At 38.5% G+C, this 15117-nt stretch overlaps 1 protein-coding gene across 1 annotated transcript in view; it reads right to left on the bottom strand.

Annotated features, from left to right (window-relative positions):
* Positions 1–15051, bottom strand: part of LOC105288774 (formin-1-like) — a 230833-nt gene extending 215782 nt beyond the window's left edge. Inside the window, exons 1-2 of the mRNA XM_011355145.2 lie at positions 13217–15051; positions 11439–11556 (exon numbers count right to left, since the gene is read on the bottom strand). Of these exons, the coding sequence (XP_011353447.1) occupies positions 11439–11556; positions 13217–14623 (1525 nt within the window). The 5' untranslated portion in view covers positions 14624–15051. The remainder of the gene's footprint in view (positions 1–11438; positions 11557–13216) is intronic.
* Positions 15052–15117: the final 66 nt, after the last annotated feature.

Raw genomic sequence — 15117 nt, 5'->3', positions numbered from 1 at the left:
ACTCCATATCTGCAGAGCAAGAATGATCTATCTATTAAAGACTGTTGGGGCAAGTAGTTATCTGGGGAAAACAAACTAACAGCAGCTTACATTATTTTGGCTTCACAGTGTGCAAGGCACTGTACCAAAGTCTTTAAATGCATTATTTTATTGAATACTAAACACTACTTTTTAAAAAAAATAAGGAACCCAACGCATAAATAGGCAATTAGCTTGCCCAGTAACTTGCTTCAGGAACAGCTGAAGCCTAAAATTTTACTCTTTCACATTAGATTCCATAGGCCAAGCTTCCTAATCATTACAGCACATTGCCACCTTTAGCACATCATTATCACTACCACACACCAAAACAGATTCTAGATTGAAAAAAAAAATCTAAACATATACGTGTGTGTTTTAGTGAAAATATACACATTGTTATGTTAAAGTTTAGGTCCGGGAGGACTTCCCTAAGACCAACATCAAATCCAGAAAAGACGTGACTACACAAAACATACAATTTCCACGTAATGAAAGATAGTAGGAGGTAAAAGATGTGGCAAGCTGGAGACTAAGACTGCATTATATATGAGAGTCAAAGGACTAATTTCCTTAATAATTGAAAAGGCCCTTCGAATCAATTCAGATTAAAGACTAATGACAAAAGGGCAAAGAACACCAACAAGCAAGTCAAAAAACAAGATAAAAATGAACAGATATCCAACCTTGCTAGTATCAGAGAAATAAAAATTAAAAATAGTAGTATGCAAATTTTAACCATTAGACTGGAATAAATTAAATGAATATTAGTGAAGTGTGAATAACAGACATCTCATTTTATTTTAGTATTAATTGGTTCAATATTTTGAGAGAGCAGTTATACAGTACTTACCAGTGGTTAAAATGGGCAATTCTGCTTCTATTCTATCAAAGTACTGCACAAAGGTATGCATAAAAAAGATGTACAAGAATTGCATTAAAGTATTGTTATAAGAGTGAAATATTATAAATGACTAAAATATTCATCAGTAAAGGAATAATTCAACAAATTACATTTACTATTTTATTGACTACTACACAGCCATTAAAAAATATGAAATAAAATGAGAATGCCTTGTTGTACTGACATGGAAAGATCTCATTTTTTCAAAAAAAAAAAAAAAAGGCTGTGTGGTAGTTTGCAAGATTTAAAGTTGAATACAAGGTCAAAATGAGAGACAGAGACAGAGAGACAGAGAAGTACTGATTAATTCTACCTATAACAAAAATGTCAGAAAATAAAAATTTTGAAAACATGCACAATCGCATCAAAAATTTTACAATACTTAGAACAAATTTTAAATTTAATTGAAACAGTGTAAAACCTCTAAAAAGAAAACTATAAAACATAGAAAAATTAGAGCAAACTATTCAAATAAGTATTTTATTTATGGAAAGATATATGATGTTCATGTAATTTAAAAAGTATTATAAAGATGTCAAAGCAATAAAACTCATGATATCAAAATTGATAAAAAGTCATTCTAAAATGAATGTGGAAATACAAAGAGCTGAGAATAACCAAGGTAAGAGGACACACACTAGTAGATCGTGACTTATTATAGAGTTATAGTCATTAATACAGTGTTAAACTGTTACAAGGTTAGATAAGCCTAAAGAACAGTGGAACACAATGAAGTCCAGAGGGAAGAGGTGAGTTTTTCAGAAAGTTATTCTAGGTAATTTGGATATGGTAAAAACAAACTTGACCTCACCTCATCTTATATACAAAAATCAATGCCAGTATATTGTAGGTCTAAATGACACATGAAGAGCACCAATGACTTTTTAAGATAATTTAAGATAATATTTTCATGACCAAGTTAGGGAAAGATTACTTTAAGAAGGCTCAAAATGCCCTAAGCATAGGTCAAGAATGATTATAGTAAAACTGGAAATTTTATTCATTAAAAGGCAACATTAACAGAGTGAAGAGAGCCCACAGAGTGGGAGAAAATACTTCCAACACAATTAACCAAAAGGCTCATATCCAGCATATAAAAAGAACTTCTCTACAAAATTAAAAAAAAGAAAAACATTAAAATTGGATAGTGACTTGAACAGGCACTTCACAAAAGAGGGTATCCAAAGGCTAACAGACACATAAAAAAGGGCTTGATGAGGGAAACACCATTAAAACCAGACTGCTGGAATCAGAAGGACCACGCACGCCACATGTCGGCAAAGACGCAGAGCAACTGGAACTGTGATGCATGTAATGGGAGTATAAATAGATACTTCACTTTGGAAAACTGTTTTGGATCATCTACTCACATTGAATACAAACATATTCTATGACCAGCTAATCTACTTTCAAGTATATACCCAAGAGAAATGTGCTCCCATGTGTAGCAAAAGTCACGTACGTGTGCAAGGATGTTCACAGCAACATATCCATAACAGCCCCAAAATGGGGACAACACCCAGGTCCATCATCATTAGAATGGATAAATAAACTATGATATATTCATACAATGGAATAACACAGGGCAATGAAAATAAATGGGCTACAGGTACCTGCAACCTGTTTGGGTCTTACAAGTGTATTTTGATGCAAAGAAGCCAGACACAAAATGAGTCAGTTTATATTAAGGTCAAAAGCAAATGAAACTAATCTATGGTGTTAGTCAAGACGCTGGCTACTTCTGAGGAAAAAAGGAAACTGTAGTGAATGGAAAAAGATAAAATGGGTGCTTCCGGGGTGTAGGTAATGTAATATTTCTTGATTTGCATGGTGGTTACATGAGTATCTACATACCCGTACGATGAGCAATATTTCCTATGTATGTTACACTTCAATAAAAATGGGTTTAAAAAAGCCAATTGTGATGCCATTTAACTTCATGTATTATCTCATTTTATCTTTACAATATTTAAAATTATCGTTGTTCTCATGTTTATGGATGAGGATACTGACTCAGGTCACAGCTGGTACACGACAGAGCCAAGCTTCACACTCAAGTCTATTTGATGCTCAAACCCAGTAAAGGTCTGCAGTAAAAGTCATTCCAAACTTATGTCCTTGAGATTTCCTTGACTGAATTTTTCTTTCCTTCCAAGACAGTTTTCTACCTTTTTCATCTTCTGTTCTCAATCCTTCATCTAGTGCCTCCCTTTATCCGGGGTGAGGGGTTGGTGGGTGGGAGGGTGGTCAAGAGTTTAGATATTGAAACTTTGTGTTTAGTTATTTCTCAGAAATATAGCAATTCATTCTTCTCACAGAAGAGGAAAAAACGTACAATTCCCCAGCTGTTCTCTACCGAGAAGGGATCTGAAGGAGTGACCACCCTTTTCTTTGCTGAGCTAACTGATGGCAATGAGCACACTAAAGGGAGAGAGAGAAAGGAACTCCAGGCATGCCTCGTTTTATTGTACTTAGCTGTCTCGCACTTCACAGATGTTGTGTTCTTTACAAACTAAAGGCAAACTCTCCATCAGCAAAAAGATTGTGATGACTCACTTTGTTGCCATGGTCTGGAACCAAACCCGCAACATCTCTGAGCTGTGCCTACATGTAAATGGAGCTGCAAAGGAAAAGCCATGGTGGGGGATAGCAAGGGAGGATGCTGGAGATGGAAAGGTAGAGAAGCTGCTTGGTGAAGGATTCAGAGAAACCACACTTGGTAGTTGGCAATAGATGAAGATTTGAGGGAGAAAAGAAAAATGGGGCCACCTGGACAGACATTTTAAGAAAGAAGAAAAATATTGAAAGGAGGTATTTGTAAAGATGTGGCATAGGATATGGCCTATCAAACTTCATTCTCATCTCCCCAAAAGAGGCCTCAAGTGGATCTAAGTGCTTGTTTTATTTTCCCTAAGACACAATAAAACTAGCAAAATATGCAACCATTAAAATAAAATCAAACACGCGTACACCAAGCATTTTCGTACAGAAACTGTGGCTCAACAAATTTTAACTGGGCCCCACCTGAACTTCACAAGAATCCACAAACGAAAAGCATTTTTATTTGCTTTAAATTGCTTAAGTGAGCCTCAATAGCATTTAATACCATTAAATCTCCCCTTTTTATTTTTATGAGCCAAAAAGCAGCATGAAATGACCTACTCAGTCTCTGAGGATGTGTGGGGAACCAGTATAGACTCATATGCTCGTCTTTATTATTCAGATTGACTCATTCAGATACCATAATTTTTTTTTTTTTATAACCAGCATGATTTTAAATATTCCTGTCCCTGGTGGTTGTTTGTTTGTTTGTTTGTTGCATGGTCTTTAAATGCTATTGTATTGGCAGGAAAAAAATCTATCATTTTCTAATCCTTCTGAGTTATAATGCACTTCTCTTCAAATCGTAATTTCTTTTGTTAATTATGTGTATCTTTCAATAAGTAATAACCTCTCTGGCTCTCATCTATAAAATGAATAAGGTGAACTAAATGATTTCTAAGATGTTTTCAGTTCTAAATTTTTTGTAAATTATAGAATCTAGAATTTTACTGTATTAGTTTCTTGCTTCTACTCCCCTGAGCCAAAGACCTTTACTAACATTTCCTTGAATACAACATATGATTCCTGAGTCGCTAGTTTACATTTTGGGATTCCCTCTGCTTAATATCAAGCTTTAGCTCCCATTTGTGATAGGGAAGTCAATCTCCTCCCCACAGCTCCCAGCTATACAGTAAATAGAAGCCTAGCACATCCACTTCACCACTAGCTTTCAAGTATACCCTCTTTCTACAGCCACAAAATGCAAGGCTTTCCTAGTCTTTAGTCTGTATAGCTTTCAGTTCATGGGCTACCACCATCGCTCAGTACAAGTGATGGTAACATATCACAAGGACCTATGAAACATACAATGCACAAACTTGTTGCCTAGACCAAGGAAAGAGACACTTGGGATAATCTGTCTAGACACATGACATTAAAGGAAAATCCATTCATGGCTAATACAGCCTGTTAGCCATGAATGGAGAAATTTTAAAAAATACAGTAGGCCAATAAAATATTCCAAAATATTTATAGCTCTCCCTGGCTGGTGAGTTAAGGATGTCTGACTCATCAGGAAGAGTGGCCAACAGCTCTATCGCTTTATAACCAAGGGAACCCAAATTAGAAACAAACCAGAAAGTAGGCGGATGTCTACTAAGCTGAGGGATGGATTATTTCTCTATCTGATCTAAAATTACTCTAAATAGGGACATTCCTGAGCTACTCCAGGGTTCTGGATTGTGTGAGTAAACCTCAAGAGATGCCACATGCATTAACAGCTTGCTCACTCAAATGACCATGATGCCCCTTGCTAGGTCCACTTTCCCATGGTGCTCACTCTCAGCAGGGCAGTCACTGGCTCCAGGCCAGCTCTGAGGTACAGCCAGCGTAGAGAAGGGCTTCTCCAGATGTACGATGGAAGAGAAACCAAATATGCACAGTTCATTTTGTTTCAGAAAACATGAATGTTCTTCTATGGACTTCATTCTCCCTCATTCCTGGGGCAACTAAGTCACTATCGGTTTCCCAAATGGTACCATTTTAATCTCATGACCATTGACTTTTTTAGGGGGTGGAGGGTCTGAAATATATGCAAAATTTACTGCAGTGTCTTCTTCCATAGCTTTCTATTAGATTTTTAAAGGAGTTGCAGAATATTAAGAATCACACACCAGAGTAAAAGAGAGGAAAGGGATCCTCTGTTTTAATTTTAATTGAGATGAGTTTGTCCATCTGAACACATGTCCTGTGTTCAGTCCAGCCCTGGCCTCAGGGGGAAAATTGACAGATGAGTTAGTTTGCTTGAGTCACCAGATTCTTAGGAATGCATTTGACTATTTTAGGAAAAATAAATCATCAGACACAAATTCATATCATGCATTTATTTTTTAAAAATAATATGCCTGGAAATATATTTAGAAAAAAGTACAACATATATATATACATATATATCTACCTACATATATGTACATATATATATTTAGTTCATTGAAAATCATAAAAGATAATTTAAATAGTTTTACAAGCTATATTCCTCAGTGGAAATGCTAAGCATTTTAAAGATCTCAATTTTCATTTCCACTCTCGCATTAATTTATAAATTCATGCAATTCCAATAAATATCCCAAAAGGATCCTTCTGAAGCTTAACCAAATAAACTATGATTTTCTGCAAAGATAAATAAGAGGAAAGCCAAAAACATTTTAAAAAAATACGCATGAGAACTTGAACAGACTCTCTGAGATGCATTATTATGCTACAATAATTAAGATGCTAGTACAAAATCCAAATTCATCAAAGAGAACAGAAAGCCCAAAACGGTCCCAAACATAGCACAGGGAGGAATAATTACTCTAGAAGCCTGATGTAAAATCAGCAACTTAGGAAATAAAGTTCTCTTAGACTTATCTCAGGCTATACACCGAAATTAATTTTTGATGTGAAATAGAAGAAAAGAAAGAGGTAGAAAGAAATCAGTTAAGAAATTTAAAAATATATGATCTTTGAATACGAGAGGTCTTCCTAAGCCACAAGAACAGTTCTATAATAAAATGACAGACTTGATTACATAAATATTTAAAGCTTATATACCCCAGAAATTATTAGTAAAATTAAAAGTAAGCGATAAAGAGAAAAAAATATTTTCAGTGTTTTAAAATTATTAATTTTCATCTAAAGACATTCAGTGTAAAAAACTTTGGCAATTTATTAATATGCATCGAAAACCTAGAAATTCTACAAAGGATTTACTCTAATATAATTAAAGATAAAAATTTAACAAAAATATTTATAGCATTATTATTTCCATTACTATGTTACTTATACTAACTGGAAATAAATTTCCATAAATAGAATCATTGTGAAAATGTAGCAAGTCATTTAAACGTAGAGTCAAGTCTTCAAGTGAGAAAAGCAGCCAGATAAGTATGCTAAAAAAATTTTTAAGTCTTAAATTCACATAGGCCTATCATAACTCAAAATGTTGGCAATGGTTTCTCTATAGGACAGCATTACAGAAAGTTTCTTTGGCTTTGTGATATTTCTGGATATTTCCAAATTTATTATTTTATTTTGCAATATAGGGAAACATTTAAAACTTATGGAAGATTTTCTGAGATCCGCAAACAAAGCATCTACATTAAGGAGAAGTGGGTGTCCACAGAGCAAGGCTCTGAATGATGACCATTATATTTTCTATGAACTGATTGGAGTAGAAAACACAGCCCTTCCACAGGATGATAAAAAACAGGAGTTTTTCTTCATGAAACTGTATAGAACCCCGTGTGGTCAGGCGTGATATGGTGAGTGTGCGCCAGTCCTCCTCCATGTAGGCTGAGAGGCGTTAGAACCTTCTTTTTTTTTTTTTTTTTACCTGGAGTGTATTGAGAGTGTACCTGTGCTGGCTATCTTCCATTTGCCTCTCCAGATCCACTGTCTCAGCTTCTGAACCCTATTCTGGCCCCCATGGCCTAACCTAAAGGGATGGCATAAAGTGGCTTCCAGCCCTCTGACTTTTCGGGTTTGGCCAATGAGACGATGGCAAAAGACCAGAGAGCAGGCGAAGAGGGTCAGGGTGTTTATTCCCCTGCTCCCTCCCCACAGGTCCCTGCAGCCCTCCTCTGAAAGCCCTACTCCTGCTGGGCTCCTGCTGGGCAGCCTTCTCCACACTCGGCCTCCCTCTGAAGTTCTGAGTTTCCCAGCAGTTTCTTGGCCCCTTTCTCCACCTTCAGGTATAGGGCTGTAAAAACTTGTTACTATTACCATCCCCACTCTGAGGACTGCTCCGTCTCTTATTGCTTTTCCTAAACCCTGCCCACACCTTTGTAAACAGTCTCTAATAAACTCTCAATCAAATCACCCAATTTGAGTGTGTCACCTGATTCCTAACAGGACTCTGCTTGATCACACAATTAAGAGAAAACAGGGCTAAGTGCATTTACACTTCAAGGGAAAAAAAGTGACCTCATGGGGTTTAGAAAAACATTTTCATTCAAGTTTGAGATAAAAAAAATTTAGCTCTGTTAACTCCATGATTCAATGATTCTATGATATCTAAAACATCCTTATGCTTTCTAGTTTTTTGTGTTTTCTTTTTTCTTTTTTTAAGGCTTTGAGCAAGTTACTAACCCTTACATAACCTCACCACATACAGGACAGTGTACTGGAGAGGAACGTAACATTGGTTATCTGTTTCTCATGAGACAAACTGCTTTTGCCACGAATTTAAAGGCAGACATTTTCCTCTCAGTTTCCCTTTGTACTGTATCACAGAACACCTTTTTACTTTGTTGTGACTGGATTTTACTTAGTCCTGAGCTTTATGAGCTAATCAAATTTACTGCATTCAGATATTTCTGGTCTGCCCCACAGAAAAGTGGCACCGACTCACCATGATTAACCATTGATTAACCATTTAAGGATGTAAATGGTCCACTAAAAAACTTCTTAAATCCCATAAGCTTGTTTCACTAGCCAGCTCTTGTACTCATAGGAGAAAAGACAATTCTGAGAACATGGGGTCTGTCACTCAGATTGTCCCTAGCCTAATTCCAAGTAAAAGAGGAAAAAATTCTCTTCACTTAAAAGTGCTGTGAGGCATTCCAAACCCATGGCAGAACTGCACTGATGATCATGTAAGAAAGCACAGCGTAAGAGATGGGAGAAAGCAATTCTCTCATTTGAGCAGAGTAATTCAGGCCCTCCCTGAGTAGTGGAGGTGAACTCCTGCACCTGTGGCAGTCCCTAGAGTGACAGCTCTAGCAGGTTCTGGTGCTTCTTTCAACTGGCACATCACCAAGGCTCTAAGAGCTCACAGACTGGCAGCAAAACGGCCCTTGATGGTGGGCACAGTATCATCAGAATGGCATCCAAGGTTCCTGTGGATGCCAAAGGCTTGAGCTGCCAAGGGAGTAGTCACAGTGACAGCAGCTACAAAGACACTGATGGTTTTGGAAATGGCAGGAGAGAGCATCCTTGGCAGTTGGCTAACTACCCTCATATGGCTAAGAGGATTCAAGAAGCAACAGTTTAAGGGGACAGCTTCTCTGATATCAGCTCTTTCTTTCTATCTTTGAACAAAAGTGAGTTTACAGTATTAGGTGACATCTTAAGCTCTCAGAAAAAAAGATCATTGAATGATAAACTCTGAATAGAGGGAAATCTAAGCAGTGGCAAGTCATGGCAAATCCAAGAAGTGGCCGAGGGCAGCATAAGGACAGTGTGAGACTCATGATGAAAAACATCACTCTTTTCCATCTCTGCCAAGAACTGGACTTAGATGTCAACAGCACAGAACTGCAATTGCATGCTTGAAATATGAATGCTAATACACGCTAAGAAAAAGAAAAGCACTGAAGATGTAAAAGACATAAGACTCTCAAGACCTTAAAATATTTTGGATCTAATTTTTCTGTCTCTGTGCTTCTGACAGAGAAACAAATTTTGTATGTTTCCCTAAGGGAATGCATAGTTATAAACGAAATGCTTATAAGACTCCAGTTTTCTCAATGGCAAAGCTTAAGACGATAACAAGGAAAGTGTTAACTTCCTCAAGATTGGCAATAAATGGCAAGTCTGCAATATACTGGTATTGAGTAATGGGTAAAAAAATGTTCCCTGAAGGCATGAGATATCTTATTCTTCTTTGATACCCCTCAAAGTGTATCTGCATAGTAATGAGTACGATAGAGATCCCAAGACACTGAGCAGCAGACCTAGAGGCACTGTAAATAAGCCAAAGTACCACCACCAGTGGGAACTGGCTGGGGACACAGATGGCTTCTCCAGACAACAGCCCCGTCTCTGTCACACACTGTCATTGTGCTGTCAGAGCCCACTCCAAAGAGCTATCATTATTCACTCACCCCTTCCTCCTCCTTTTCCCCATCCCATCCAAGATCTTAAAGATTTCTGAATATATATTTAATTTATATATACATGTATATATATATATGTTGACATTTATATGTATGTATACATATATATAAATAAAAGACTGGGAAAGCTACTGATAAGGCAAATTACTGTGCTCCTCTGTGCTTCTGGAAAGTGAAGACTAAAGAATCTCTGTAGAACTATAAACACCCTCCAAATATTACCTGAAGAACTGAAAAACAATTTTTGACATTTATTTCCTTCTCTACTCAGCGAGTGCTCATTACAAGGAAGATGGTCATGATACACTGGTAGGACGAGACTAAGATCATCAATACAAACTAGGAATAAGAGCTCAAACAGGATTCTGGTTTTGTGTTAAAAGCAAACCAGAACTTTCAATTGTTCAAACGGGGTCAGATCACGAGAAAAATAACTTGGTAGGTGGTTCAATATTGCAGTCGCAAGCATCCTAATCTTGGAAAATCTAACGTAGGCACGAAGACTAAAACAGCTATAGATATTTTCACTAAGGTTATGATAGTTTTCATTCTGTAAGTTGAGCACTGCAGAAAAAAAAAAATGCTATGAAGTATTTGACATCTTAGGGTAGCCAAAAGTTTGCAGTTGTACAAATGGAGGCTAAAAGCAATCAGGAGATAGAATGAGATTCATCTGCCAACTCGAGATTCATCTGTGTTCTCAATCACTGAAGTAATTTTATGACACTGCAGAAAACCCACCCATTACTAAACCATCCAAACTTTGATCCACTTCTGTCTATCAATGAATAGGAACTAAAAGAAATATTTTTCTATGACCAGATAGACTGATCTTAATAATATCCACATACCTAAGACAACCAGCAATATATAAGTCTGTACAGGTAATCTTTAAATATCAGAAAGATGATAGAGGTTTCATTAGAGACATATATAGACACACATAAACAATTAAGATATACTATCCTCTCATTCTTCATTTAAAAAGAATTTTATATGAACCTTTCACTTAAAGAGTAAAAATATCTAGATTTCCATTCCATTTAAATATATTCAAGCCAAGTCCCTGGGAAGGTTCCCAGAGGGTTAGATTGCTTTAAAAATGGTCATGCATTAAATAAAGCTTTGTCTAACAAAAGTAAAAGAGTAACTGATATGGTATCTGTACATTCACTCTGCACAAGGCTCCTGTAGCTCAAAAGCATTACTCAAACAACAAATCAGGTTACGGCTCTGGAGAATCACGCTCCACCTCTTCCAGTAACCCTGCCAGCTCACACAACATTATATGAGGGCCAACCACCTGCTTCCCGAGGAATCTGTAATCTACCTTCCCCATTAGTTCCCCAAAGGGTCTCCTACTTTATACATGTGCCCCCGCTTCATTCATTCCAGTGCATTCACCTTTCATCTCTAAGATATCCGTTAATGATAAGTGTGCAAAGGTTCACTTTAAAAGCACAACCAAAAAGAAAACCTTTCAGCATTACAGTTTATAATGAAACAAAAAACTCAAAATTCTGAGTCTATTGAATTTGAACTAAAAGCCATTGCAGCAAGAAGTTCATTACTGGGTACCTGGCTTGTTTTCACATTACCTGCCTCAGTGTACTTCAATCCCACTTTTTCTTCTGTGTCCTTTGTCTTTGGGGGTGGCCAGACAGCTTGGAGTCTGCCAGGAGTCCTATCGTCCTGCTCAGTGGGGCTGTGGTCAGGCTATTTAAAAAGTGGGCAAAGAAAAAGATAAGTTAAATGAAATGTGCCAGAGCCAGTTATTCCCTGAAAACAAGCATGCTAACTCTAACTCTAAAATTAATATTAATGGCCAGTTTCACATTGCCCTCGTTGGCTGTAACTGAAACATCTCACTATGGTGTTATCCTTTCCCAGAAATATAAAGTGATTAGTAGGAGTGAAAATTAAAATATCAAGCCAAGGACACTGGAATGTGACTAATGTACAGCGTGGTAACCATAGTCAGTAATACTGTATTACAAATTTGAAAGCTGCTAAGAAAGTAAATTTTAAAAGTTCTCATCACAAGAAAAAATAATTTGTAACTTTGTATGGGGACAGAGGATAAATAGATTTATTGTGGTAATTATTTTGCAATACATACAAATCACGTTGTAACTAACATAATGTATGTCAAGTGCACTTTAAAAAAAGGCAAGGTCAAGTATTACACAACCCTTGACAGATGATTTTTACCGTGTAACTATTAAAAAAAATTACAAATAAACTTTGAGCTAAAGATATAGATACAAATGCACTACAATCAGGTACATTTATAGGAATGTTTACAAGTGTATCCCAAACAACTCCAGGGTTATTTACAATATAATGACTACTTTTGCATTTTCCATGAACAATAGCTGTAGGCCTAGATATACTTCTCTAGGCACTTTACATTGCTAATTTCAATTCTTTTTCTTTCCTATTAAAAAAATAATAATAATGAGATGGCCTTCATGTTCAAGCTATTTTTGTGAGTTGATTTTTTAATACTACGAGGATGTTACATCATGTGTAGTTTTTAACTGTAACTTGAAATAATTTTTCTAAAGATTTTTTAATTTGTAACATTTTAACTGATCAAATATAACAGGGAATGATTGAGTTCTGAGTTGATACTGACCAAGAAATTCTATTTTTTTCTTTGTGAACCTTTAAAATCTCCTGGACAGATGCTTGCAGGTCTTTATAAATTACCAAATTTCCTTCGAATAACAGTTTTCATTAATTAGATAGTTGCCATGTGCTAACTTCATTTAATCTTCACAACCATCATGTAAAATGACAGTTATTATTATTTTTTTCCTCATGAAGAGATTGAGGCTCAGAGATGATCAAGGCCACCCAGACAGTAAATGGCAGTTAGAATCAAAACCCAGATCTCATTATCCATCCAGTGTTTAATCAAGATGCCTTATATCCAACATGAAATATTTCAATCACATTGCAAATATGTATTCTGCCAAATGGCATACTTATAAAGAAGAAATAGTTTTCGCAGAAGTATATAATTAAGTGGTGAGGAAATCTGGACTATGTTTCCATACTGCATTGCATCTTCATGCTGTTTAATTTTTATAGGAACATTTACTATTAACATTCAAACTCAGACTGACAGGTTCCCTTTCCTACCAGCCCATCTTTACATATAACCCTCTTTTAACAATCCAGAAGAATATAAGGAAGAAAACTCTTCTGTCCAACTCCATACTCCTTACAAGGACAATTTCATATAATCGTCTTCGACCTAAGAGACAGTCACAAACAACAGGGTGACTGGGATTCACTTTGACAGGACACCTCAAAATAGATATAGCAGCATCATATTTTATAAGAAAATGCAAAACCCAATTCTACGTACGCTTTTGGAATCAGAGGGGCCATCCGCTGGCCTTGACCTGGACCGTTCAAACACAGCTCTTAGGGACTCCTTCTCATGCCTCATCTTACGCTTGAGAGCTTCCAGCTCAGAGGTGTCAGCTGTGGTCCCCTTTTTGGGGGGACGGATAAATAAGGCTTTAAAGGCCTCCAGGGCAGTTTCTGGGGGCTTTGGCTTGACCTCCCCACCCTGGGTTTGGGTTGCTCCAGGGCAGCTCTGGCTCTCCGGGGCAGCACTGTGGCCCATCTCTTCTCCCCTGGGTGGCTCAGGGTCTTCTGCCTTCAGTTCGGCTCTGGGCATGTCAATGCTGAGTAGCTGCGAGAGCTGCTGCAGGAGAGTGGGAGTGGCCTTCAGATCACTTGTTTTCTCCCCAGTTTTCACTGCCTGCGGCACTATCTGTGGCACTGTCTGTGGCCCTGCCTGTGCTAGGGACTTCTGAACAGGCTGGGTCAATTTGAGCAAAGCCAGGTCCCCATCCTTTGGTTTAATCTCAGTGATGGTCTCCCCACCCTCAGCTGGGGCCCCCTTCTTCAGCACACGAAGCCCACTAAAAAAAGCTGGAAGCTGGAATGACTTCTCTCCAGGGACTTCTTTTTTAGAAGAGGTATTCTCAGTGACACCAACACTTAAGTTCTGGTCTGTTACCACAGGTGGAACTTGGGAACCTTCTTGTCCAGCTGGTCCTTGGCTGGGGCTGTGCTCTGTCTGAAAACCACCACTGCCAAGCTCCGGTTTGCTACCTATCTCAGGTGGAGTCCCTGGAGGACCATCGGCACAGGGCTCTGCATCACCCTTTTCCCCAGTGGCAATATTTTCCCTACACTCGCCTGGCTTGTCTTTGGGCTCCTCAAATGGCTTAGATAAAACAACACTAGGGGACTTCAGGCCATTGGCATTACTTCCTTCTTCTGGCTCCTGGCCACCATCCTCAGAGTCAGAATCACTGGTGGTATTTACAAGGGTCCCACGAACCAAAATGACATCGTCTCTGCTCACACTCAAAGCAGTGAGTGGGAGAAGCTCTTGACCAGGGAGAGAAACCCCTGCCTCTGCTTTTCTCTGACTCCCTTCTGACTCCATCTCTGTCTCCACGCTTGCAGTTTTTCCATCTTTTCCGAAGTCAGGTGGGACCTGAGCCTCTGCCTCCTGCAGACCCGAGCCATTGCTGGGATCACCCAGCTGCGGTGCGGGATCCACCACTAAACTGCGGAATGCTTTCAGCACTGCATCTTCCTCTTCAGGCTTCACAGATTCCAATTTACTTGTAAACCCAAACAAGGATTTCATAGAGAACTTGCTCAGGATCGACTGAGCCATTTCAAGTTCAGCTTCAGATTTTTCCGGTTCTGCGACATCACTGCCACTCAGAGAGTCACCAACGTCCTCCATGTCTCTCAGCAACGCCTTCAGTGGAAGTTCTGACTTTTGTTGCCTTCCCCTGCTCAGTTTATCCACTCCATCGGCTCTTAACTTACAGGACAGAGAGCAACAGGACCCGGGAGCCAGACTCCTCAGCGGCGGAGTCAGCACACTTGGTCTCTTTCAGGTCACTTACTGTGCCCTCCTTCCGGGTTGTGCCACGATGGTGCGCCCAGGGCAACTGTAAAAAGTCCGTGGAGCTTTATGCCCAGAAGCAGCAGAGGCTGCGCACCTTACTACACACGGACTGGGGAGGCTGCTCCTCTGGGACTTCCGTATTTATCCCCGAGGACAAAAGGCTTTTTGTCGTAAGGAAAGTCAGCCTGCCCCCAGCCATCCCAGCCCAGGACTTCATCACAGCTCCTCCCCAGTGCCTGTCGTTCTCCCGGTTGCTTTCAACTTCCTCATTGGAGAGCGAGTGAGGCTCCAGAAAGTGCTGAGCCGGCAAACTGATCCTGACAGTC

The sequence above is a fragment of the Pteropus vampyrus genome, unplaced genomic scaffold, assembly GCF_000151845.1.
Source record: "Pteropus vampyrus isolate Shadow unplaced genomic scaffold, Pvam_2.0 Scaffold19, whole genome shotgun sequence".
In the NCBI taxonomy this organism is placed as follows: Eukaryota; Metazoa; Chordata; class Mammalia; order Chiroptera; family Pteropodidae; genus Pteropus; species Pteropus vampyrus.
This window is presented reverse-complemented; position numbering and strand designations above follow the sequence as displayed.